At 43.4% G+C, this 25170-nt stretch overlaps 1 protein-coding gene across 4 annotated transcripts in view; it reads left to right on the top strand.

The window, feature by feature from the left end:
- Window positions 1-3377: 3377 nt before the first annotated feature.
- Window positions 3378-25170, top strand: part of PARP14 (poly(ADP-ribose) polymerase family member 14) — a 44500-nt gene continuing 22707 nt past the window's right edge. For 3 of the 4 annotated variants that reach the window (XM_058731181.1, XM_058731180.1, XM_058731183.1), the window contains exons 1-7: window positions 3378-3622; window positions 8407-8540; window positions 9300-9333; window positions 13713-13955; window positions 16665-16901; window positions 21375-23623; window positions 24541-24777. In XM_058731181.1, the coding sequence (XP_058587164.1) occupies window positions 3436-3622; window positions 8407-8540; window positions 9300-9333; window positions 13713-13955; window positions 16665-16901; window positions 21375-23623; window positions 24541-24777 (3321 nt within the window). In that variant the 5' untranslated portion in view covers window positions 3378-3435. Of the gene's footprint in view, window positions 3623-8406; window positions 8541-9299; window positions 9334-10933; window positions 11451-13712; window positions 13956-16664; window positions 16902-21374; window positions 23624-24540; window positions 24778-25170 lie in introns of those variants that run through there. The other variant, XM_058731182.1, reaches the window with a different exon arrangement.

Raw genomic sequence — 25170 nt, 5'->3', positions numbered from 1 at the left:
GACCTGCCATCCTGATCCTCTGATAACTCCTTCCCATTCCATCCAGCAGGGATGATGAACAGGCTTTGAGTCTGAGCAGCCCTAAGACATTGCTCATAATTAAGGAGATTCTTTTTTTTTTTTTTTTTGAGAGAGAGAGAGAGAGAGAGAGCGAGCAGTGGGGAGAGGGGCAGAGGGAAAGAGAGAATCTCAAGCAGGCTTCACGCTCAGCATGGCACCCAATCTCACGACTGTGAGATCATGACCTGAGCTTAAATCAAGAGTCGGATGCTTAACTGGCTGAGCCACCCAGCTGCCCCAAATTCTTGAAAAAAAAATCCAGAGATAGCCAAATAAAAATTCCACTATAAATTAATGATTTCAGTTTCACTCTATTTCTTGTATAATGATAATGTAAGGAAAAAAAGATGAACTGCCCAGTTCTGGAATCCCAAACTCTGGGGAAAGAAGGGTGCTGATTTTAGTTGTTGTTTGGGTGAGGCATCCTGGGGCAAGCAGTCACCACAGTGTGGTGAGAGCTATGCCTGGCCCTTCTGTGTCCTCCCCACCTCCCCTGCTGGGGTTCAGGGTGCGGTGGACTGGATGATGTGCGCCACCTGCAGGTAGAAAGCTGGAGGCAGGAGAAAACACCCGCCTACAGTTCAGCATTGTTACTTACTGAGCAGGAATAAAAGCCCAGTCAGTAATCTCTTTTGGCCCATCCTTGATTCTCTTCACCCTGAAATTTAGTTTCATTGTGATTAAAATACAACATGTGAGGTCCAATCCTGCAGGGGAAGCCGCTCTAATTTTGGCTGTGCCTGAGACCTCACCACCTCCTTGGAGAAGCAAACAGATCCCCCAGGGAGAATCCCCATAGCTTCCCACCAACAGTCAGTCAGAATCACCTACTTCTTTTTTGTTTTTTAACTTTTCAAAAAAATTTTTTTATTTTAGGGAGAGAGAGAGTGCGAGTGGGGAGAGGGGCAGAGAGAGAGAGAGAGAGAGAGAGAGAGAGAGAGAGAGAAAGAGAATTTTAAGCAGGCTCCATACTGAGCATGGAGCCTGACACAGGGCTCTATCCCACCACCCTGGGATCATGACCTGTGCCAAAATCAAGAGTCAGATGCTCAATGTACTGAGCCACCCAGGAACCCCCATAGTCACCTACCTCTGTTCTCCACCTCTTCCTGTCCTGGTGCAGTGAGAAAAGTGTTACCTGCCTGAAGCTAATGCCTCCAGAACCCCCTCCCACCTTCTCCCACAACCTGCATTTTCAACCATCCCTTCCTTCGTTCCACCAGTATTAAACATGCTTAAGACTCTGCCATCTTAAAATATTTTTAAAGCTAGAAAACAAAAACAACAGCTCCCTGATCCTATAACCCCATACACTGCTAACACCTTCACAGTCACACTTCTGGAAAGAGCTGACTATGCATGCTGCTTCCACTTCCTTCCCTTCCTTTCAGTCCTTTGTCCACTGCCATGTCCCTCTCCTCCCTCCTCACCAGGAGACAGTGCATGTGGTCCCCGCAGTCCACGAGATACTTCCTTATATGGTGGTTTTTGAATGATAACTGCTTCTTCTCACTTGACACCCTCTTTTATTTATTTTTATTTTATCTTTAAAGTTTATTTACTTATTTTGAGAGAGGGAGAGAGAGTAGGGGAGGGGCAGAGAGAGAGAGAGAGACAGAGAGAGAGAGAATCCCAAGCAGGTTCTGCACTGTCAGCACAGAGCCCAAGGCAGGGGTTGGACCCAGAAACTGTGAAATCATGACCTGAGCCTAAACCAAGAGTCAGACGCTTAAGTGACTGAGCCACCCAGGTGCTCCAACACCCTATTTTATTACGGGTCAAAGGTACATACATTGCTAGCCTCCCTCCCACATTCCTGGCCACAGGTGATGCTCCCATCTGGTTGATGCCCTTATGTCTAGCCAGTTGCTTAGGCTGTCCATGGACGACCATGGAGTCATACCTGAGCATCTTCTCCACTGTCCACATATTTCAGCAAGTCCTGCATCTGTGCCTTCAATGTCAAACTGGAATGTCACCCTTTCTCAGAAGGTCTTCCTCTGCCAGCATCCTGCTCTCAGCCACCCTTATCCCTCACTTGGGAAACTACAGTAGCTACTTGGCTGACCTCCCTGCCTCTACTCCAGCGACTACACAGCAGCCAGAGTGATCCTATACAAGTAAATTACATTATGGGAACCCCTCCCTTCTCAGCCCTCCAAGGTTATCCCCCTTTGAAAATTAATAAAGGGAAACCTCACTGAAATGGAGCTGGGAGGCCAGAAGGAAGAGCTGTCTTGGCATATCACTCCATGTCAGTCACAGGCAGAATTGTCAATTACAGACCCCAACAGAAGAATACTCAACAGGAGAGAGTTATCAGTGAGGAGCCCCAGCAGGAAACTGACCTCCCCAGCCACTCAGCCAATGAGAAACTCTCATCACCCTGAACTCTTGCTTTCTCCAGTAGCCTTGTGTGCAAAACAACCCCTCCCAACTTCCTCCTTCTTGTCCTCAGTTTTGTTTGTTGGACAAACAGATGGTTTTTGCAGTAGTTTGCTTGCCCTGAATTGCATTTCTCTGCTATTACCAAATAAACCCATTTTTGCTGGTTAAAATAACTGACTTTTACTTTTAGCATCGATACCCCCATCATCCTTTGGCCTCGGGTCACATGTCACCTCCCCATAAATTCTCCCTGAGCTCTTACACCGGGCTAGAAGCCCTCCTAATTTGTTCCAGGAACACCTATATATTTCCTCCTGAAGCACCTACTTCACAGTCATCATTTCTATGTCCCCACAGCTGTGTGAACTCAGTGAGGGCAGGAACCATGTTCGTAGAGACCATCCCAAGGGCATGGCACCTACTAAATATTCCACAAAGAACTGTGAATGTATGGCCCTCCCTTTCTGAATTTCTAGACATATAATATTAACAGATCAGGGAACAAAATGCAAAAGAAAAGCAAGGTAAAATTCTTATGATTTGTTTGGGGCCTATTTGGGGACTTCATTACACATTTTAAAGAGTCACAGTTTGCCAATACATTCTATTTTCTCATAAAATGCTGGCCTCCAGAAAAAGTGAAGCTTTCTGTTTGTGAAAGGTATTGTGCGTGACTCAAAGATGCTGGTTTCGGCTGTGACTTGGGTGAGTGCCACACAGTGCCCGAGCTTTGGGACGCAGGTGCACAAATGGAGGAAGACCAGATGCTTGGGGGGCGATGCCCAGCACTTGCTGTGGGCCAGAGCTGAAGGTGAAGAACTGGGTGGGCGGCGGTAAGTAGTTCAATCCTGGGACAGCTGTTCAGAGCCAAAGGCCAAAAACCAAAGACAGGGAGGAGTCTTCTGGGAAACGAAACCGAAAGGGGCAAAACTAGCCGCCCTCTGCTGGGGTGGGTCGGGCGGCAGAGGCAGCCTAGCGGAGCTGACCATGGCTGTGTCAGGCTCCGTCCCGCTGTTGGTCGAAGGGTCCTGGGGCCCCGACCCCCCGAAGAACCTGAGCACCAAGTTGCAGATGTACTTCCAGAGCCCGAAGAGATCGGGAGGCGGGGAGTGTGAGGTCCGCCAGGAACCGGGCAGCCCGGGGCGCTTCCTAGTGTTCTTCCATCGACAGGACGGTGAGGGGCGCGAGGGATGGGTGTGAGATGGGACAACCAGCGTCTTCCCCCAGGGTAAACTTGGGCTTGGGGCCTGCAGCGGGAGAATCCTCCCGGCTCCAGCAGCAGCCATGAGGGAGGGCGAGGGGCTGCCGGACCAACGAAGAGCGCGGGAGGGGCGCTGTGCTTCTAGGCGCTCCCGGTGTTGCCTGAAGGTGGCGGCAGAACCGCGCAAGTGAGTTCATGTAGCACGGAGAAACAGAAAGGAGTTGACAGGCTGCTTTATTCACCTCACTTTACAAGGCTACATAGTGTGTTAGTGGCAGAGTTGCAAATCCATTGCAGTTTTTTCCTTCCTATTAAAGCAGCTGTTCTAGAACTCCAGAGGTTAATGGGAGCACAATTTTAAGGGAAGAGAAAGCTTCCGGGGAGAATCACATGTAAACTGATTCCTGAGAGCCAGTTCAATTCCTGATAGGAAGAATATTGGGGAAGGCTCTTCAGATGGGAGCACGTGGGCTGCAGTGCAGGGGGCAGGAAAGCACAAGGCATCTTCAGGCAACATGCAGAGCGCTCTCTGGGAGGTTTGGCTTGAGTAGCGAGTCTACTAATCCCTGTGTACAAGCAAGGTCTGCAGACTGGGTCCTAAAATAACACGTGGGGTCTGGGAAATTTCATAAGGTCATGAAGGAGACACCTGTATTTTAAAAATCTTAGGCCTTCTGTTATTAAACCTCCTTCTTATGAAACGGTGGGCAGGAAATTCAGGCCAAGAGAAAGTTGAGATGGTAGGGGCCTTGTAGGATACCATAAAGAGTGGGAACGCCCTCCACCCCCTTGGCAGGGGAGAGGCATGTCCAAATATACTTTCAGGAGATAAATTTGGTTGAAAATAAGTACTTTGACTTCTTTTGGGAGAGAGCTTGGAAATCTGAACTTTTAGGAGAGTCATGCAATATTCTAGGTGAGGACAAGTGAGTCCTTGAACAATGAAAATCAGCCTGGGGATGGAAGATACGTATTTGTGTGGTATTCTGGATTTGGTAACTGAGGTCAATGCTCTGAGAGATAGGGAGGGAGAGAGAGAGTCTCTTTTCTTCAGTTATTTTTTTAGGTGAGGAGTCATAGGGATTTTCTCCCTGTGTTTCTGGGGTCACTTGGGGGCAAAAGTGCTGCCTAAAATCACATTGGGTGTAAATATAGAAAGTTATTGGAGGGAGAAGGTCGTGTGCTGCTGATCAGCACGCAGAATCTTTGTTGAGGGTGCGTTGGTACCTCTTCCCTTGGTTTCATGGTGGTCCTTGGCCTGGGGGTAGGGATGACATTCTGAGTTGATCTGGGTTGGGAGTTTTGAGCTTTGTGGGTGGGAAGCTTCCTCCCCACAGGCAGCTGAGTGGTTGAGTTCGTCCTCCTCCGGTTTGTTGTCACCCTTAGGAAAGGGGGCAGATAAGCACCCACCAATCTGCTTGTTCAAAACACTACCGGGTCTTTACTGAGAGGCTTGTGACCTGTTGTTCCCAGAGCATTCGCTTTTTCCTTTGGACTCTCATAGGAAATGATGTGGACAACCCCTGCTTCCAGCTTCCTGTCGCTGGATTTGGACAAGTATTTGATCCAGAGGAGAGGCAATGAGGCTTACATGTGAGAAATTGGAATGCTCTAGGCAGAGATCCAAAAAGGAAAGAATGAAACCCAAAGAGAAGAGGGGTCCACAACTAAGTGTGTAAAAGGCGAGGCAGGTAGGGGACAGGAGATCTGTTAGGCTCACAGCCCTTATAAAAACAAAGTACCAAGTTTTCCAAGGATTAATTTCACCAAAGAATGCTGAGAAGGCAACTGTGCAATGTAAGCCGTGTCCCCTGGGTTTCATTTTCCTCAAGGAGTTTTACCACTTTGATTACAACTGTCCACATCATACGAGCCTGGCCCTTAGGGACCCTTCTTCCTTCTCCTTTAGAATCCCGTTATCCTTGTGAGTAGTTCAAATTGGGGCCACAGACCTCTGCATCTGACTCACAGCAGGCTAAACAGACACAGTCCCAGCTCTCTCTTAGAGATTTAGGAAACCTGGGTTTGGGTCAGCGGGAATCTGCACATTTAAACAGCACCCCAGGTGCCCCTGGTGTGCTAAAGTTTGAGAAACCCTGTTGTTTGTTGACAACCCTGAATGAATGTGATTACAGAAAGTACAAATGGCATAAAAAAGAAAGTACAAATGGCATAAAAATATCAACAGTGCAAAATACGATTTTGTGTCCATAACATCATTCTCTTCCAGCCCTGAAAACAGAAATGGTTTCAGTGTCCCGGCCAGGCTTCTTTCCTCACATTGCCCAGCCCACTACCCCTACCTCCATCCCCAGGCTACAGTAGTGGCCCCTCTCAAACAGACAACTCAGACTTAGTACAACTCAAAACCTTTTATGGACAAAGACCCTGGGTGGGTTGGGGGGAGGGGGAGGGTTCCTATTCAGTTTCAGTTTCCTACCAGAGGAACCATTGCCTCTGTAACAGGTTATCAGAAATTTGCCAACAATGGTTGACCCACCCTAGTGGGTCCTTCGGGTGTTCTTTCTTTTGCAGGAATTCCCTCCACCCTCCACTCTAGGAACTGGCTTCAACAGGTATAGGCCCACAGTGTAGCACAACTTTATCCATATAATTCACATAATAAGAATGAACCCAACAGCACTTCTCTATAGAAATTAATGCATAGCAAACAGAAGTATTCAGAAGCTATATCTTACTTTTATTTATTTGTTTGTTTATTTATTTTAAGTTTATTTATTTATTTTGAGAGAGAGAGAGAGAGAGTGTGTGTGTGTGTGTGTGTGTGTGTGTGTGTGCACGCGCTCACATGAGCAGGGGAAGGACAGAGAGAGAGGGAGAGAGAGGAGAGAATGAGAATCCCAAGCTGACAACGAGGAGCTGACCCTGATGTGAGGCTCGAACCCACAAACTGCAAGACCATGACTTGATACAAAATCAGAGCTGGATGCTTATCTAACTGAGCCACCCAGGCACCCTGCTGTATCTTACTTGTAAATAGTTCACTCAATTTCTGAAACATCAAGTATAAATTGACTAATACGATTTTAATCCGTGTTTCAGATGTGTGCATTTATCATTCTTTCTGGTCATAATTTGGCTCCTGATTATTTTCAGTCTCTTTGGGGTAAGGAAACCCGTCTCCTTAAGTAAATTAAATGTAGGTGGTCTGAAGTTAGTGCAGAAGGGAGGTTGTCCACAGGGGGTAAGGGTGGCTGGACATCAGAGTTTCAGCTCTTTTTCCTCCCAGATTCACCTCTCCTTGTTGCAGATCACTTACTGATATTGCTCCTGCCTGCTCTCTTGAAATAATGGTGCCGTACATATTGTGCACAATCTGAGAACGGGCTTTGGCATTTAGATGCCTAGATAGGACTCTACCAAAGTCTAAGGAATAATAAAAGGAATGCATCACAGAAGCCCACGACTCTAGACAACTTGGCTTATAAAACTTGGCTTGTTCTAAGGCTTCAGGGGTCTTATCCAGTCCTCAGTCTTCACTCTAGCTTAGGACAGCCCCTTAAGAGTCCGTGTGAAAATCTCTTCTGCCTGATAAAGAGCGAAATTAGAGTCTGGCATTCCTTCTCATGTTGTTAATGGGGCTTGTTTTCCAAGTTAGTATCCAGTTAAGGCCTCACTTCTCCTGCCCCGTCATGGATACGTGAGGTGGGAAAGTTATTCAAGCTCCTCTTAATGACTCCCTATATCCTTGGCCTCTCAGACCATCCACATCAGAATACAACATGGTAGCCCAACATTCATGTCAGAGCTACATCTGTGAGTAATAGGGCACTTTCAAAGGTTCCCCTTCACCCTGACCTCTTTGCACCATCTAACTATTTTGACCACATCTCCTCTCCTCTAAAGTCACTCATTCCCTATTTTCTGTGGCCTTAGGTACAGATTTTCCTTTTCTCTCTCTGGCCGTTCCTCATAATTATAACCTACATTTGCATAACTCTTGTGGATGTTACAAAATTCATTCACAGGCACTGCTTTAAGGGAGGAAACAGACTCAAGAAGTTAAGATATTTTCTCAATGTCACTCATCTAGTTTTTGGCAGAGTTGGAATTTGAATCCAAGTCTTTGGACTCCTATGTTCATTGGTCAGTTTTTTCACTACAGCCCAGCTGCCTGGAATGCTAATTCTATTTTTTTTTTTTTTAATCTCTCACCTCCCTTCTTTTCTACTCCTTTTATTACTGGATGTGAGGGTCTTATCACAGGTTAAAGAACTGAGTGAAACATCTTTTGCAGTAGGCACTTGGCCATTCTGCTCATGGTCACTCAAGTCGCCTTCCTAAAACACAGCTGTCATCATGCCATGTCCCAGCACCCAATCTTCACTGGCTCACCATGAGGCATGCTTTGATTACTTTCCTTCACTTGTGGAATAAATACTGCTACCTTTCTGAGTGCCTACTGAACATCAGGTACTGAACTAAGTTCTTTATAATGTTTTTTAACACACAATACTTGTACAAGACAGTCTTCATTAATAACTTATTATAGACAAGAGACTGAGGCTGTGTAAGTAAGACTTATTAAAGAACATGCCCAATGTTTAAAAAAAAAAGTAGGTATAAAGATGGAATTGAAATCCATGTCTACTTGCTAAACTTTTCCTCTTTTCACCACACAAGGATTCACTTGGGAAAATGACCAAGCCATTGAATGATGATGATGAAACCCTCTGGAAATCATGGAGTAATTTTGTGAATAAAAATTTCTTGACAGTTTTTTTTTTTAACTTCAGTTCGGCAAAAAGTTCTGGAGAAAAAGAACCATGAGTTAATATGGCCAGGAAAAGGAACATTCAAGTTAACTGTCCAGTTGCCCACAGCCCCAGACAAGGTCCAGGATGCCTTTGAGGAGGAAATTCCAACAAAGGTAAGTCAAAACATGAGTAAAAGGGAAGTAGGATGTTCTGCCGAGGTGTGTGGGAAGGGAATCACAACATGGGGAATACGGTGGGATGAGAAGTATAAATCAAATTGGAGTAGAAAGCACCTTACAGATGTGGAGGGAGTGAGAGTGGTCATGAGGTAGTTATGGAATAATGAAGGAGGGGGCGCTTTTTGTTTGATTTTAGGCACTTTCAGAAAGTCAGAATTTTCAGATTGTAATAAGGGTGGTTTGAAGGTATAAATTTTTGGGTTTGTTTGTCCTGGGTGCTTTTAACCTGGAACTTTCTCTGTTTGCTTTATCTTTACATCACTTTGAGGGGACAGTGATCCATACTGCATGTACTATTTCCTTGACTGTCAAATGGGATAGTCATAGTATCTACCTTGTTGGATTGTTGTGAGGATTAAAGAGACAACCTCTGTAAAGCATCTGGCCTGGTGCTGGTTAATAGCAAACACTCAATACATGTTAAATGGGGGAAAAATTTAGGGCTTACTCCATACCCCAAACGCTTGGTGTTAATTGGAATTTCTGTTATTTGTGACTCATTTTACCAATGATTTTGGAGCTAAGTAGATATAACACTATGCACGAGGTGCATTCAACAGCATAATTGCTAGAGCTTTTTATTATTGTTTCTATTGACCCTATGCCTCTGGGCCAGTCCCCAGGGACAGTTTCTCAATGTAAGGAAATTATTAGTAATTTATTGATGCTACTCTATTGTCTATTGGATTTCAGGAACCGGAAGGCAAAGAACATGTCAAAGAACCAGGTAAGGTCAAAGAACTGAGACAGGTGGCCTTCGCCAGCAGTTTTGCTTTCATTACAGATGGCACCTGCAAGGGTCATCCTTCTCTTCTTGACTTCACAAAGCAGGGTGTGCTCAGCTTAGAGACGCCTCAGGCTGCCTTATCTACATATTCTCGGCCAGTTGTTCTCAGGGTGAGCATTGGGGAAACCCCCTGAGAGCTTAGGGCTCAGGTAGAAGCATGGAAACAGCTCTCTCTGTGGGGACTGGGAGACACCTTGCAATTGAAGGGAAGCAAAGAGGTGCCTGGGAGATGGTGATAAGCCAACCTTTAGAGCCCATCAAGAAGCAAAGACATGATGTGTCAGTGGGTGCCGTATGTGGCTAAGTCTGTTTCTGAGCACTGAGTGTGGAGGGTGCTGTCCTCTGGAGCCACAACAGGAGGGTGGACAAAGGCTTCTAAGTGCTGGGTGCAGGATGTGAGTGCAGCACCCCCCAGGCCAGCAGCAGCTCTTTTCATCCCATCTGCTGTAGGAAACGGCCTGCAACCTAGCAGCTGTTGTGGATCCTGCTGCTTCACTTGTGTCCGGATGTTGGCCTGTAGTACCACCTGCCAGTTACTAAAGAAGCAATTAGTTTTCCTGGCTAAGCATGCTGTTATAAAGGGGAGGGATGAGGACCTATGCTGAATGGCTGAGTAAGAGAGATAAAATGATGTATATACCCAAATCTTAGGCAAAAGGAATCCCAAAAAATGTATAAATTATTGTCCTCTAAAATTGAAATTGTCTTGAGAACATGTTTAGAGGTTTGCAACCTTCTCTTTTGAAAATAGCACTAAGCTGAGGGCTGCCTTTACTTGGCAAACCGACTGGGTGGGGATGTATAGATTGTTTTCATCTAACATGCTATTAAACTATAGAATCTAGGATGCATGGTTTTCTTAGAAGCTCATGATTCTTATAAGATAGGAATTTTTTTTTTGTCTGTTTGGAGTAATTCCTGCTTTCTATTCTTCAGATATGGAACTGGCTTATACAACTCCCGGTGTTCATTATGACCCCCTAAATCCTTATCTATTCTTGGAAAATGCCTTATGTTTTGTACCCTCAAACTCAATTTTAGACCAGGAAGTGGTTTTATACTGGTACATTTATATCTGTAAATGGGTCTTCCTGGGTCTAGAATCAATCGAGTCTGTGTTTCTTACGGTTTCATAGATTTTACCCTCACTGTGTCTTAACTGATTTGTCAGCACTATTTCAGATTCACTTATAACCCCAAGTATAAGTGAATAAGTATAAGGAAGAGCCATCCAGCCCCACCCACCAGTGGAATTTTCATCATACTGGAGATTTTAGATTCATTGGCTAGCCTGTTTTTACATGACCCAGACTCTAATGATAGTCACCAGCCAGGAAGTTGGGCAGTCTTTGACAAAATACTTAATGGTCCCCTTTAAGAGACATAAGAGGAGGTCCTTTGTTGAATGGTTACTCCACACTGAATCCTAACAGTGAGCCTAAGGCTAGGACTCTTGAAATTAATTGGGATGGTATAGATAGTTTTCAGAACGAGCAAAATCAGGGTGGAAGGTGGTTCCCTAATAGGTCCCGTATTTCAGGAATGATAAGAACGGAGAATGCTGCCCTGAGAGTGCATGGGGCATGCACGAAATCCTGAAGCTGGAGATGGACAAGCAGTTGGCAGAGTAAGGATAGGTCAACCAAGCCACACACCAACACCAGGGGATGTGAGCCCTGAGCTAATGTTCGATTCCCGGCGAAGCAGAGTTGGGCTGGGTCTGAAAGGTGGAAACCAGCAGTTGGAAGAACCTGTAGAAGAGAGGCACGCAAGAGCAGAGAAACACTGGCCCTTGTGGTCAGCAAACTCTGGCTTTTTCAAATCTATATTTCCAGCCTGGACTCTTCTAAATTCCAGACCTTGTGTCTGATCTTCCTGTTGGAAAATATGTGAGAGCCACCATGTCTGAAGCTACCTGTGTCATCTTCCTCCTCCTACCCTTTCCGGCTACCTTATCTCTCTTGAAGTACACAACCAGTCTGCCCGTCACCTACTAGAAACTTCAGTCGTCTCTCCTCTTTAAGCCTTCACAGACATCGGTCACAGAGACGATCAATGTAAGTTTTCCTCATCTGTCCCTCCCTTATGCCAGACTCCCATTATTACCTCACAAATCCAGCATGGCAGGAGTGCCCTGTATCTGGGGTCTCTCTGGTGTCCTTCCCCTGAAATCTGACCAGCCCTTTGTACTATTGCTGAATATCCTGTCACCCTTATCACAGAAACCTTCCACAACTCACTCTTACTACCAACTGCAAGATAAAGTCCACACCACATTCTGGACAAAGACGATTTTTTTTGGCCTCACTTGTCTGCACACAAGTGCTCCTTGAGCTTCATCAGTCAGATCACCTTTTCCTAAGTATTTTGGGGCAGTCACAGCACCCTGCCTGTACTTCTATTGCTCACGACCCCTTCCATCCCACTTCTCTCTACCTACACTCTAGAGAGCTTTCAAGATCCACTCAGCCTCCCCTTTTCTCTGAAGGCTTTCCAAGGCAGCCCAGTCCCATTCTTTCTCTCTCGGACTCCTGGATGGATTGTTGATGCTCTTTATTTGGCAGTTAACCAAGCCTCAAGCCTCTCTTGTGATGGAGCTTCTAATAGTCATAGAAGCTTATGTCGCTGGAAAGGCTCTAACCATTCGGTTAATCCAATACCCTTCATTTTGTAAAGAGACATGCCTGAGGTCACATGGCTAAAGAGTGGCTGAGTCAGGGCTTGAACTCAGGCAACCTCATCCCCAGCTCAGCAGTCCTCCTGCTTCATGACATCTGTCTCATTGAAAGATAATTTAGGTTATTATTGAATCCTCAAGCCAATTTTTATTTGGCATGAATGTGTATATGTGTGTGTGGTGTTACATCTAGCATGTAACAGGAGTATGTGTGAGGGTGTTCCGACTGGGGTAACAAATCATAGGTCGATATAGTTGGCAGCTGGGGAGTGGGGGAGTCTAGACTGCTTCACAGTCATTCAGGAATCCCAGATTCCTTCCATCTTTTGACAATATTACTATTGATATGTGGCCTCCAAAGTCACTGCAAGGGAGAATGGAGAGTCACATAAAGGAGATTTGTACTGGCCAGGCTTGGAAGTACACTTCACACTTCCACACGTATCCCATTAGCCACATGAGCTTGACTGTGGGAAGTCTGGGAAATGTTGCTCAGAGAGAAAACAAAATGGATTTGGTGAGCACAGAGCATTTTACTCTGTCATAATAAACCTTTACAAATGTCGGTTCCTTTTGTCATTTTTCTTGTATGCCTCCATGAGAAAAATCTGTAAGTTCCTTATCTCATGTTTTGTGTATGCATCCCTCTGTACACCTCTAGTGCCTTGAATGTAATAAGGGCCCCAACTGAATAGTCACTCACAGAACGTCTAAAGATCTTATACACATCATGCTGCAGTGAGTGAGTGAGGTCTGAGTGAGACTGACCTGATACAGAGATGGAACTCACTTAGGGCCAACAGCGGAGAGGAATAAGCTGGCTGGGGTGATTGCTGTTCAGTGAGCTTGACATATACATACAGCTCTCTAGGCAATTTTACTTTCTATGTGTCTTCCTTGGTCATTCAGCAAGTATCCTTTTTTTCTCTTCGGTGATGAAAACTTAATACTTTTCAGAGCATAACGTGTTACATGGGCATCGTAAGATATTCTCGCTTTCCTCCAGTGGCCCAAGCAGTAAATCTCCAATTCAGCAAATGCTATTGAACCTCAAGAATATACTATGTGCCAGCAATACAGGATGAATAAATATATCCCTTGCTTTTGAGAAGCTGACTTCAATAACTATAATAAGGTGCTTGATAGAAGCATGTGTCAAATACTACAAAAGGCAGGTTCCTCAGAGAGACAAGGCAGGAAAGGATATAATAAAATCAAACTTAATAATAACAATAGACTGTTAAATGCTCCATTTTATTTATTAAAAAAAATTTTAATGTTTACTTATTTTTGAGAGAGAGACAGAGAGAGAGAGAGGGGAGGGGAGGGGCAGAGAGGGAGACACCAAATCTGAAGCAGGCTCCAGGCTCCAAGCTGTCAGCACAGAGCCAGATGCGGGGCTCAAACTCATGAACTGTGAGATCATGACCTGAGCTGAAGTTGCACACTCAACCAACTGAGCCACCCAGGTACCCCGCTCCATTTTACTTTTAATTACATTAAGCAAAAAGCTTTCTAAAATCTGTTTGAGTTAGCCAAGAGAATGAGAAGGAAAGAGGACAGTGTCTTAAGATAATTTACTTTGCTAAGATCATGGTAGATTAATATAACATCTTGTATCTTTTTGTCCTTCTAAAATCAGATGTGTCAGAAGAATTGGATACAAAACTTTCTCTCAACAGAAGATCAGAAAAAGTGGAAGATACCTCAGAAGAATGTGAAAATATTTCCTCTTTGGTTGCATTTGAAAATCTCAAGGCAAATGTAACTGATATAATGTTAACCTTGCTAGTGGAGAACATAAGTGGCCTGTCCAATGCTGATTTTCAAGTGGAAGTAATACGAGATTTTGATGTTGCTGTAGTTACCTTTCAAAAATGTATAGGTAAGATCAAGTGATGCTGTATTTACCTATCTTTCTTTGCACCACACTTTGGGATTTGAGACATCCAGCTAATGTCTTTGAAAGTTGGACTCTTTCCAGTAGCTAGTAGGAGAGGACTCCAAGTTAATATCGATGCTTTTTTATTTTGAAAGAGAAGCAACTTTGTTTTAAAACTAAATTCTGATATATACAGTAAATCAGACTTTAGTGTATGAGTGTGTGTGTGTGTGTGTGTGTGTGTGTGTGTGTGTGTGTGTGTGTGTGTGAAAGAGAGAGAGAGACGGACAGAGACAGAGACAACACACCCAAATAGAAATCTAAAGTCTAAGGTTATTAAAGTGATTCCACCTGGGTGGCTCCGTCAGTTAAACGTCCGACTCTTGATTTCAGCTCAGGTCATGATCTCCTGGTTTGTGAGATCCAGCCCCACATCGGGCTGACAGCACAGAGCTTGTTTGGGATTCTCTCTCTTCTTCTCCCTCTCCCTCTGCCCTTCCCCCACTCATGCTCTCTCTCTTGAAATAAATAAACATTAAAAGAAAAAAATTAAAGTGATTCCAGGCAGAGGAGTCAGCATTTTCACATGTGTTATCTTATTGGGAGAAGTAAATATTGATACATGTTACCAAACTGGATTTATTGGAGGGTAATAATAATAGCAGGCAGTCATATAGTGATACTATAAGTCAGGTACTATGGTAAGCTCAGTACATGTATTTATTTCTTTTCAACAACCTTTTTTTTGTTTGTTTGTTTTTTTACTTTGAGAGAGGGGTCTAGGGGCAGAGAAAGGAAGAGAGAGAGAATCTCAGGCAGGCTTCACACTGTCAGTGTGGAGCCCGATGTGGGGCTCGAGCTCACAAACCAGGAGGTCATGACCTGAGCCAAAATCAAGAATCGGATGCTTAACCAACTGAGCTCCTCAACAACCTTTTGAGATCATTATTATTATTCCTCATTTTACAGTTGAGGAGACAGAGGTGCCAGGATGCTAATAAATTCTTGGATTTGAACCCAGGCAGCCCTGTTCACTTATCTCCTTTACAATATATTTCCTTAGTACTTTCATGGTCATCACGTAGGTGGGAGGGTAAGTGGATGGGATGCAGGAAATGAATGCTTTTCAAGGTCTGTGGGAGGAGTCGTCTTCAGAAGGACAAGAAAATTTCCCAATTCCAAGCCTTCGCTATTCCATGGCCATGGTAGTAGAATGGTTAAATAAGAGCACAGGTCACGAAGTCAGAACTCTAGCTCCAACATTTGACCACTTATCTGAGGTTGTCTGAGTTACTACCCTCTGTGCTTTACTTTTCTTATCTGTAAAATGGAGAAAGTAGTAGCTACCTGATATGATTTCTAAGAGGATTAAATGAGATAATGTTTGCAAAGCTCTTAATATAGTATCTAAGACATGATAAGGATTCAAGAAAGAGCTATTCTTATATCAAATTTATAATTATTTCTTATAAAGGTAAAACTAAATGGCCCTGCTTTTGTTCATTAATCAAAACTCTTAAATATCTACTATGTGCCAGGCTAGGTGCTATGGGTACAGAGATGAATAATTCTTGGTTCCTGCTCTTGAGGACCTCAAATGGAGTTGGAGACCCATATGTAAATGAAAAACGGCAGATGCAAGAGGTGAAGCCATGAGCAGCAGGCTGTGGGGAATGGGAGGAAGGGGAACCCAAACAAGGTGGCTTGGTTTTGCCTTGCTTGCCTATGAAGTTTATACTCCAGTGATCCCAGTCTGCCGGGTCCCTGGTACACTGTTGTTTCCTGCCACTGCTCTTCTCTCTGTCTGAAATGTTTCCTCCCCTTATCTGTCTGCTAATCTCTTCTTTATCTTTCAGAATTCAGATCAGCATCCACTTTTCTCTGGGGATCCTTGCGGGATTCCCTGTATTTGTCTTCCTGCCTCATCTGATCCTACAATAGGTCCTTTGTTTGCTTTCAAGATTCCTTCCCTCCTAGGTGGTGAACTTTCAAGGACTTGTTACACTCATTTCTTTATCCCCAGATCCTAGCAGAGTACCTGTCACATTGTGGGTCCACCATCAATATCTATGAATTTCAAAGAGATAATCAGGCTGAGTCCTGAAGGAGGAATAGGACAAGGATTTTTTTTTTTTTTTTTAATCAGAGAAGGGCATTTCAGGCATAGGAAATTGTATATATGGAGGCAAAAGGGAATGAGGATTTCAAAATAATGACTAGGTTTTTTGGCAGTATGGAAAATAAAACGAATGGCAGAGAATAACCAGAGGTGATGTTTGGAAATTAGTTTAGACTCAAATAGCCAAACAAGGGCATTTTTAGCCTAGCTGAGGAGTGTGAACTGATGCTTGCTGCCTACAGGTAATGGGGAGCCATTGTAGGACTTGAGAAAGAAGTGAAATGAGACGATTTGTATTGTAGACAGAGCTCTCCGGTAGGGGTAGGATGTCAAGTGGGGTGGGGGAGGGCTGTGACTGGAAGCAGGGACACAGCTCAGTGGCAGTAATCCAGGTAAAACATTCATATGTGTATCGCTGTTCAGAGACCAGGAGTTTTAAGCATGTAAATCCTCATATAAAAATAAAATATTGCCTCTAAAAATTGAGTGTTTATCTATCTCCTTTATCTCAACTAATATTCAGACAGTTTCTTCTGTATAATATAAAGATATAATCATAATTTTCTGACTGATTGATTAATTTTGATTTGTAGATGCTGTGAAATTTGTTGATGATTGTGCCAGGCACCATTCAGTGAAACAACTTCAACTTTCTCCACGACTTCTGGAAGTGACAAAAACAATCAGGGTTGAAAACCTGCCACCTGGGGCTGATGACTATAATTTGAAATGCTTATTTGAAAATCCTCTATATGGAGGAGGAAGAATTGCCAGGATTCAATGTTTGCCTGAAGAGAGTTCAGCTCTGATTGAGTTTTTTGACAAAAAAGGTAATATCTATGAGCTTGACATTATAAACCTACCTGACATAATCTAAACTGTTTTAGTGGATCTTAATAGTTATCAGTTGAGTTCTGATGCATGTTATTTTTTATTCATAAATTTCATTGGAAATCCAATTAGTAATCCCATTCATCTGGGATATCACAGTTAATGGGCTCAGTGATTTAAACATTAGAGAAGCAATGCTGAAGACATAAGGAGATTCTCTCATGAGTCTCTACCTATAATGGAAAATACATAATTCTTAGAATCTTTGAAATACTGTATTAAAGAAGAGGTGATCTGTGTTTTAGCTGTATACTTGGTAGAAATTTTCAAGTTAATTTCCACAAGATTAGGTAAAGAAATGCTCAGAAACACATACAGTTCCTATAAAGTATCACTACTTCCCCTTTCACCTGTCAGTATCATCATTCAGAAATTAATAGGGGTGGTTAGTGGCATCCATTGGATGCCTGCTGGATAGTTCTTTGCAGCAACCCTGTGAAAACCATGTCCAGCTGAATCTCAGGGAAACACTTCTGAGGGTTTTGTGGATATTAGATTGCCAGTTCTCCGAGGCATGTGCAAAGTCAGCGCAGAGATTCCACTTGATGTTCGGAGGTGAAGGCTGAGGAGTAGGAATTAGGGGGTCAGACATTTTAGGGAAAGAAGGAACAGTGAGTTTGGGATTACCAGGGGGAGCATGAGACAGGATCACGTGGTATTCCACCCACTGAAGATAAACTGCTTCATGAGCATAGGGGAAGGAAGCTCCCTTGGGCTTTGATGAGTTAGGGAAACGGGTGAAGGTATGGTTTAGATTAAAATGGAATGAAATTCCTAGTATTCCTTGGACAAGGGGACAAAAGAGGAGCTTCTGTCACAATTTCTTTAAATCTCCCTGAGCCTGGGTTTGGGATTAACAGCTGTCTACTCTAGAAGTTAACTTCCCAGTTTATGGTGGGGCTTCCAACCTCTTGAAGGCTTGGGCAGTTGACTGTGTCCTCAGAATGTCTACATTACATTCTGTATGGCTAATAACAGGAACTGCTTAATCTGGGTTACTTTATGCAGAGCTGCATCTGTGAACAGCAGGGTACTCTCAGAGGTTCCCCTTCACCCTGACCTCTTGATGCTGTCTGACTGTGTTGACCATGCCTTTTGCTCTAAACCCACAAACTCTGTGTTCTCTGTGGTCTGAGATATACTGATCTTCCCTTTCTTTCTCTGGCTGCTCCTTCTCATGATGATGACTTACACCCTGCAAGGTGCTACAAAATACATTCACAGGCACTGCTTTATGGGCATTGCTATTACTGTAATTCCTATTTTACAAATGAGAAACTGCAGCAGAGAAACGTCAAATAACTTGACCAAGGTTACACAGCTAGTACATGATAGAGCCAGGATTTGAACATGGCTAGACTGGACCCTAATCTATGCTCTTAAATTCTCCACTCTTTCCTAATCTCCCGCTCACCTATACCATTAATTTTTCTTATGGGCCATCTCACCACTTACAACAGGTTATTAGTAATGAGGCAAACTGTAGCTAAAGCTGGATTAAAAGGATAATTTATTTAGCAGTCTACACTTTATGCAGATTATTTAAGAGGAAGAAGTAAGGCACTTACTCTAAAATTATTTTGTTCAATTTTACAAAGCCTGATTCACAAAATCTTAAGGAAAGGAACTCTTTTTTTTTTTAAGGAGAGGGGAACTGTTCCAGACTTTTAAAAAAATGTTTATTTATTTGTTTTGAGAGAGAGAGTGAGCAGGGAGGGGCAGAGACCAAGAATTCCAAGCAGGCTCTGCATTGCCAGCACAAAGGCCAACTCATGAACCATGAGATCATGGCCTGAGTCAAAACCAAGAGTTGGATGCCTAACCAACCAAGCCATCCAGTCGCCCCTTAAGAGAAGGAACTCTTATTGAATACCTGTTATAGGTGAGATCTTTTGTTGTATTTTCTATCACAGTATTTCACTGAATCCTAGTAATAACTTACATATAGTTACTTTTTCTTGTACAGAGAAGGAAACAGGGTGGAGAATTTAAGCCACAATAAGGAGTCATCTGTGATGATTCTTGGGTCAGACAGATCCTGGCTTTGATGCTTATTAGCTTTGTGATCTTGGGCAAATTACTTTATTACTTTATTATTTTAAATATATTTTTTATTGAAATATAGTTGACACACAATGTTACATTAGGTTTAGATGTTCAACATAGGGATTCAACAACTCTATACCTTATCCTCTGCTCACTGTATGGTGTAGCTACTGTCACCATACAGGGCTATTGCAATATCACTGACTGTATTCCCTATGCTATACCTTTCATCCCTGTGACTTACTGATTCTGTAGCTGGAATGTATCTCCCACTCCCCTTTATCCATTTTGCCCATCCTCCAACCCACTTCCCCTTGGCAATCATCAGTTTTTTGTTCTCTGTATTTATGGGTCTGCTTGTTTGTTCATTTGTTTTGTTTTTCAAGTATTTTATTTATTTTTGGGAGAGTACAAGCAAGGGAGGGGCAGAGAGAGGGGGACAGAAGAGAGCCTGATGTGGGGCTCCAACTCACAAACCATGAGATCATGACATGAGCCACCTAGGTGCTCCCATTTGTTTTGTTTTTTAGACTCCACATAAAAGTGAAATCATATGGTATTTGTCTTTCTCTGACTTATTTCACTTAGCACAATACCTTCTAGGTCCGTCCGTGTTGTCACAAATGGCAAGAGCTCATTGTTTTTTACGGCTAATTAATATTCCATCGTGTGTGTGTGTGTGTGTGTGTGTGTGTGTGTGTGTGTGTGTGTGTATAATCACATCTTCTTAATCCATTCATCTGTCAGTGGCCACTTAGGTTGTTTCCATATCTTGGCTATTGTAAATAATGCTGCCATAAACATAGTGGTACATGTATCTTTTTAATTAGTAGGGTTTTTTGTTTGTTTGTTTGGTTTCAGTAAATACCCATTAGTAGAATTACTGGACTGTCTGGTCTTTCTATGTTTTATGTTTTGAGGAATCTCAATACTGTTTTCCACATTGGCTTCACCAATTTACATTCCTACCAACAGTACATGAAGGTTCCTTTTTCTCCACATCCTTGCCAATGCTTGTTATTTCTTGTCTTTTTGATCACGTTAGTGATCCTGCCCAGGCTTGGATCCTGCACAAAGCCATGTTGGGAAGTTCATATTATGTGTAATGACCTCTGAAGGCCACATCCTTTTCATGATGTCTGGCTCCAGGCCTAAGAGACAATCATGCACAAGGGGAAATTATTTTTAACACCTTTATACAAGGATGCCATTTTAATTCAACTTGTTACTGGAGTTCATTCTAATTCCCTTCCTTCTTAGACCTCTTGTGCCCATCTAATAACTAACACAAAATGAAGAGGGGCTTTGGGAAGAAGAGTACCCACCCATACACACACACACACACAGACACACACACACACACACACACACACACACACACACATCCCACCCTAGGAACTTTCCCAGTAGAAGTGGCAGGAGAGGGGGTCATAGCAGGGACAAGGGGAGGTTCAGAACCTACTGAATCAGAATCCTTGGGGTTGGGCTTTCTAATGACTAGGAGGTGATCCTCTTTGGAACCCCTGGTAAAGGAGCAGGAGCATTGGCTTGAGAGTTAGACACTGGCTCAAATCTTAGATAATACTAATATTAGATGACCCTATTTGAGTTCTCTAACCTTTCCTAGCATCAGTTTATCATTTGTAAATAGGGATGATAATAATAGTGTCTCTATCTCAAAGGGTTATTGTGAGGATTAAATAAATAAATATATGTAAAGCACTTAAAATGGTGTCTGACACATGGTAAGCTATGGTAATTATTATTATGCTCCCCCTCTTAGAGGTATTAATGGAATCTAAATCATCTATGAAGCCTAAAATTGTGAGACTGTATAAGAAGCAGCAAATAGCATGATTCTTACGTGAGCTTTGCTTTCAGCACCAGAACATTCTTTACACTGGGACCAAACATTGCCCCCATACTTGTGAACAAATTCTTATCTATTTGTTAATCTGGTGGTGATATATCAGTGTTACCAGAAAACAGAAAATAGAGGGGTGCCTGGCTGGCTCAATCAGTGGGGCACGCGACTCTTGATCTCAGGGCTATAAGTTTGAGACCTATGATGGGTGTAGAGATTACTTAAAAATAAAATAAAATAAAAAGAAGATAGAATTTGCTTAAGCAGAATTTCACCATAGGGTGATCTTGGTTGGAAAGTATTCCATTAAACAAGGGATACCTATGCAGTATTAATACAAATCTATTTATATTTGAGCATAATAACATGCTTTTTAATAGCATGTTATAACATCAAAGTTCTACAAACACGAGGCTTTTTTTTCCTCTAATAGAAAAGATTTTTTTTTTTCACTTGAAATACATTACTCTGGGATTACTTTATTTGTTTCTTTCCTTTTAAGTGTTACACACCATCACGACCAAGAAACTTGACCTCAGTAATATGCCGCTCTCTGTGTTTCCGTACTATGCCTCTTTGGGCACGGCCTTGTACGGAAAGGAAAAACCTCTGATTAAGCTTCCAGCACCATTCAGAGAATCGTTAGATCTTCCCTTATGGAGATTCTTGAAGAAAAAGCACCATCTGATGGATGAGATAAATGAAGAAGTGAGGCGTTGTCACTCTGAACTAATGTGGTCCGAACTCAGTGGTGAAGTTACCATCAGACCTGCAACCACATTATTCAGTCTAGGTAGACTAAGGATCAGGACTTGGCGGAAAGATGTTTCCACAGCATTCTCTAGCATCAGGTCTAAATATAAAGTCACCCCATTGAAAGTGGATCCCATAGTGTGGGACACCATAAAAAATAGTTTAGAAGACGACAGGATTTTGACTGAATTTGATACACTTATGGGGGTTGTAACCCTAGTGGGGAAATCAGAGGATGTACAGAATATTGAGCCACAAATCAAGGAATTAATAGAAAGTACAATTCAAAAAATTAAAAAAGAAGAGCAAAGTGTAAAGGAAAAAGTGGCCATTGCTCCAGGAAGGTATTCTCTTTTGTGTCACAGTGGCATCCTGGAGCGTCTCCACACTGAGTGCCCAGAGATGGAGATGTCTTATGATGAAGCTTCTCAACACATGAGCTTCAAAGGACTCCGCACAGATGTGTATAAAGCAAAGTGTGAAATACAGAAAAAGATGTACACCATGGCTCAAAAAAACATCCAGCTTCCCCCCGAGATTTTTCAATTTTTGCAAAAAGTAGACTGTACAGAATTCTCTAAGTCTCTTTTTATAGCACAGAAAATTCTTGCTGTTTATGAGCTAGAGGGTACAGCTGTTCTTCTAACCAGCTATTTCTCTGAAGTCCTATTAGATGCTGAAAAGCAAATGGTCAGTGCCTTAAGTTCTAAGCGCATAGACATTGAGGACAAGGACATTCTTAATGGCAAGAAATGGAAAGGGCTCACTCGCAGATTGCATAAGAAACATAATTCCTCGTCAAAGACTGTAATAATCGATGAGTTAACTTCAGGAACCAAAGCTGAGGTTATCATTGCAGGCTGTGTGAGAGAAGTGAATGAAACCTATAGCTTGCTTTTTGACTTTGTGGAAGAACACACGAAAATAGAGAGATTGGTTGAAATAGAGCCTTCCATAATCATTGATTATTTGAAGACAGAAAAAAAGCCATTCTGGCAAAAGATAAAGAAGACAAATGTTCAAGTAATTTTCAATGCTGAGAATAAAAAAAAAGGCATTTTACTAATTGGCCCAAAGGCTAAAGTCCTGGACAGCATGCACATCATCAAGCAAGCCTGGGAATCCATCTGTGTTGAAAGCATCCATATTGATAAGCCAGGAGTCAGCCAGTTCTTCCAGGAGAAAGCACAGTATTATAAAAGTGAAGTCAAACGGTTATTTGGATGTTTCATTGAACTACAGGAGAACGGAGGGAAGAAGGAGGGAGGTGGCACTGACGGACAGAAGTGCTCTTCTCGGGCAGAGCTGGCCCCTGGAGTCTCTCTGATTGTGCAACAGGGCGACTTGACACAGTTTCCTGTGGAAGTGGTGGTGAGCACTGCAAATGAGGACCTGAAGCTCTCTGGCGGCCTAGCGGCTGCTCTTTCTAAAGCAGCTGGCCCTGAGCTCCAAGCAGACTGTGACCAGATAGCGAAGAAGATGGGCAAGATCCCCCCTGGCCGTGCCGTCATCTCCAAAGCAGGAAAGCTCCCATACCGGCATGTGATTCATGCCGTGGGGCCCAAGTGGAAGGGAGATGAGGCCCTGAAGTGTGTGCTCCAGTTAAAGAAAGCTATAGAAGAAAGTCTCCATTTGGCTGCAAAATACAAGTACCGATCCATAGCCATCCCTGCTATCAGCTCTGGAGTCTTTGGCTTTCCCTTAGCCCGGTGTGTGAAGACTATTGTTTTGGCTATCAAGAAAAACTTCCAGCTTAACCAGGATGGAAATACCTTGAAAGAGATTTACCTTGTGGATACAGCAGAGAAGGCTGTGGAGGCCTTTGCAGAGACAGTGAAAACTGTATTTGAAGACTCCCTGTCTGTTGCCGCTTCGCTGCCCAGTTTACCCACAGCAGTCCAGCCCAGCTTGGTAACAGTTCATGGAAACGGACAAATGTCATTGTCCCAGGGAAATCTGAGGCTCCTGCTGGTGAAAGGGGATGTGCAGAGTGCTACGGTGAGTGTCCCTACCTACAGAACACCCACCAAGGTGCTGTGACTCCAGTTAGCCTGTTGCCAAAGGAAGATTAGGATCGAGGGAAAGAATCCCATGCCTGCCCTCCCGGCCTCAAAACCGGTTTCCTCAGAAAACTGGGCTGCTTCATTGAGGCATTTACTAACAGCGATTGGCCAGTTAACCGTGGGGACTGCAAGTGTATTCAGATCGCTAGGTCTTCGGTAAATGTGAAAACCCACAGGAAGATCTTACATTTACACTTATCCTCACCACTTACACATTTATACTTTTTCAGTGCCTTTATACCTGTCATATTTTGGCAAATCTAAGGTTAATTTCCTGTCAAATTTACAGAGAGCAGATACAGAAAAATTAGAATATTTGATGAGGGCAGAGGACAGGAATCTTGTCAATGGCGCTGAACCAGGGTGAGCCACGTTACTCCTCAGTGACCCATGCGGGGCAGCTGTGAACATCGCTTGGTCACATTCCCTCTCCTCTCTTCTCTTGGTGCCTTAATCTAGCCTGATTTAGAAAGTCTCTATCAGGTCCAACCAATCTGCTCACAGCTCAAACGTACCGGGCTTATGTTCATGCTGGCCCCCTCCCAGATGACTGTCCTGTCTTCCTCTGCCTGCTGCAGGGATTCCCGTTTTCTAGACCCCAGAAGTCACTTCCTCTGTGCTGCTTCAGTGACCCCATACTATTTATATATTGCTTTTTGACAGCTCTCTGTTGTCCTAGAGTGTTAATTAAATAAGCTTCTAGTAACCCTTTGCCTTGGATGGCATTTCAACCTCTGAAATTAATCATCTTAGTTTCCCCCTCATCGTGCCAAGCATGTGGCTCAAACATAGTCCTCCTTGATGAATGCTTTTTGTTAGCATCTGAGACAAATTGTTGGCTTTCTCTTTAAGGCTGATGTTCTTGTCAACTCCATTCCCATGGATCTTGAGCTTAATAGAGGGCCCCTTTCTCAGGCCCTCCTGGCAAAAGCTGGGCCAAAGCTCCAGGAGGAATTGAACATTGTCGGACAAATGGCAATTGTTGGCATGGGCACAGTTCTCCAAACCAGCGGACACAGTCTGCACTGCCGCCGTGTGCTTCACGTGGTGGCTCCGAACTGGAGAGATGACAGCACATCTTCATACAAGGTGGGCCAAGAGTTAGGTTCTCTAGGAAATTGGGTAGCCCTCTGGACCCTCCTCTCAGGGTAATGTAGCTTGCCTCTCTGTCACATTCTCAGCAGGTTCTATCATTTGGGCTGTTTTGTTTTTTGTTTTGTTTTGTTTTGTTTTAGCCCTAGCTGACTTCTGAAGACTGGTTAATAATATAAATTGATTATAGCGCCCAGTCATTATTGGGGCTCATTAAGAGGTATGGAAAATGGCGCGTCCTCAGTGGGGATAGCAAGGCGAGGGCATGGAGAATGGAAGAGGATGAAGGATTAGAACAGTTTTTGCCCTGCTTCTTATCTTCATTGCTGAGTAAGTTTGGATCTTTTTGGAGGGCCTCTGATGTTCTCTTTTTCTTTTCCTCATCAGCTC

This window comes from Neofelis nebulosa, chromosome 5 (genome assembly GCF_028018385.1).
Source record: "Neofelis nebulosa isolate mNeoNeb1 chromosome 5, mNeoNeb1.pri, whole genome shotgun sequence".
In the NCBI taxonomy this organism is placed as follows: Eukaryota; Metazoa; Chordata; class Mammalia; order Carnivora; family Felidae; genus Neofelis; species Neofelis nebulosa.
The sequence above is the reverse complement of the archived record's forward strand: the minus strand, read 5'-3'. Positions and strand labels throughout refer to the sequence as shown.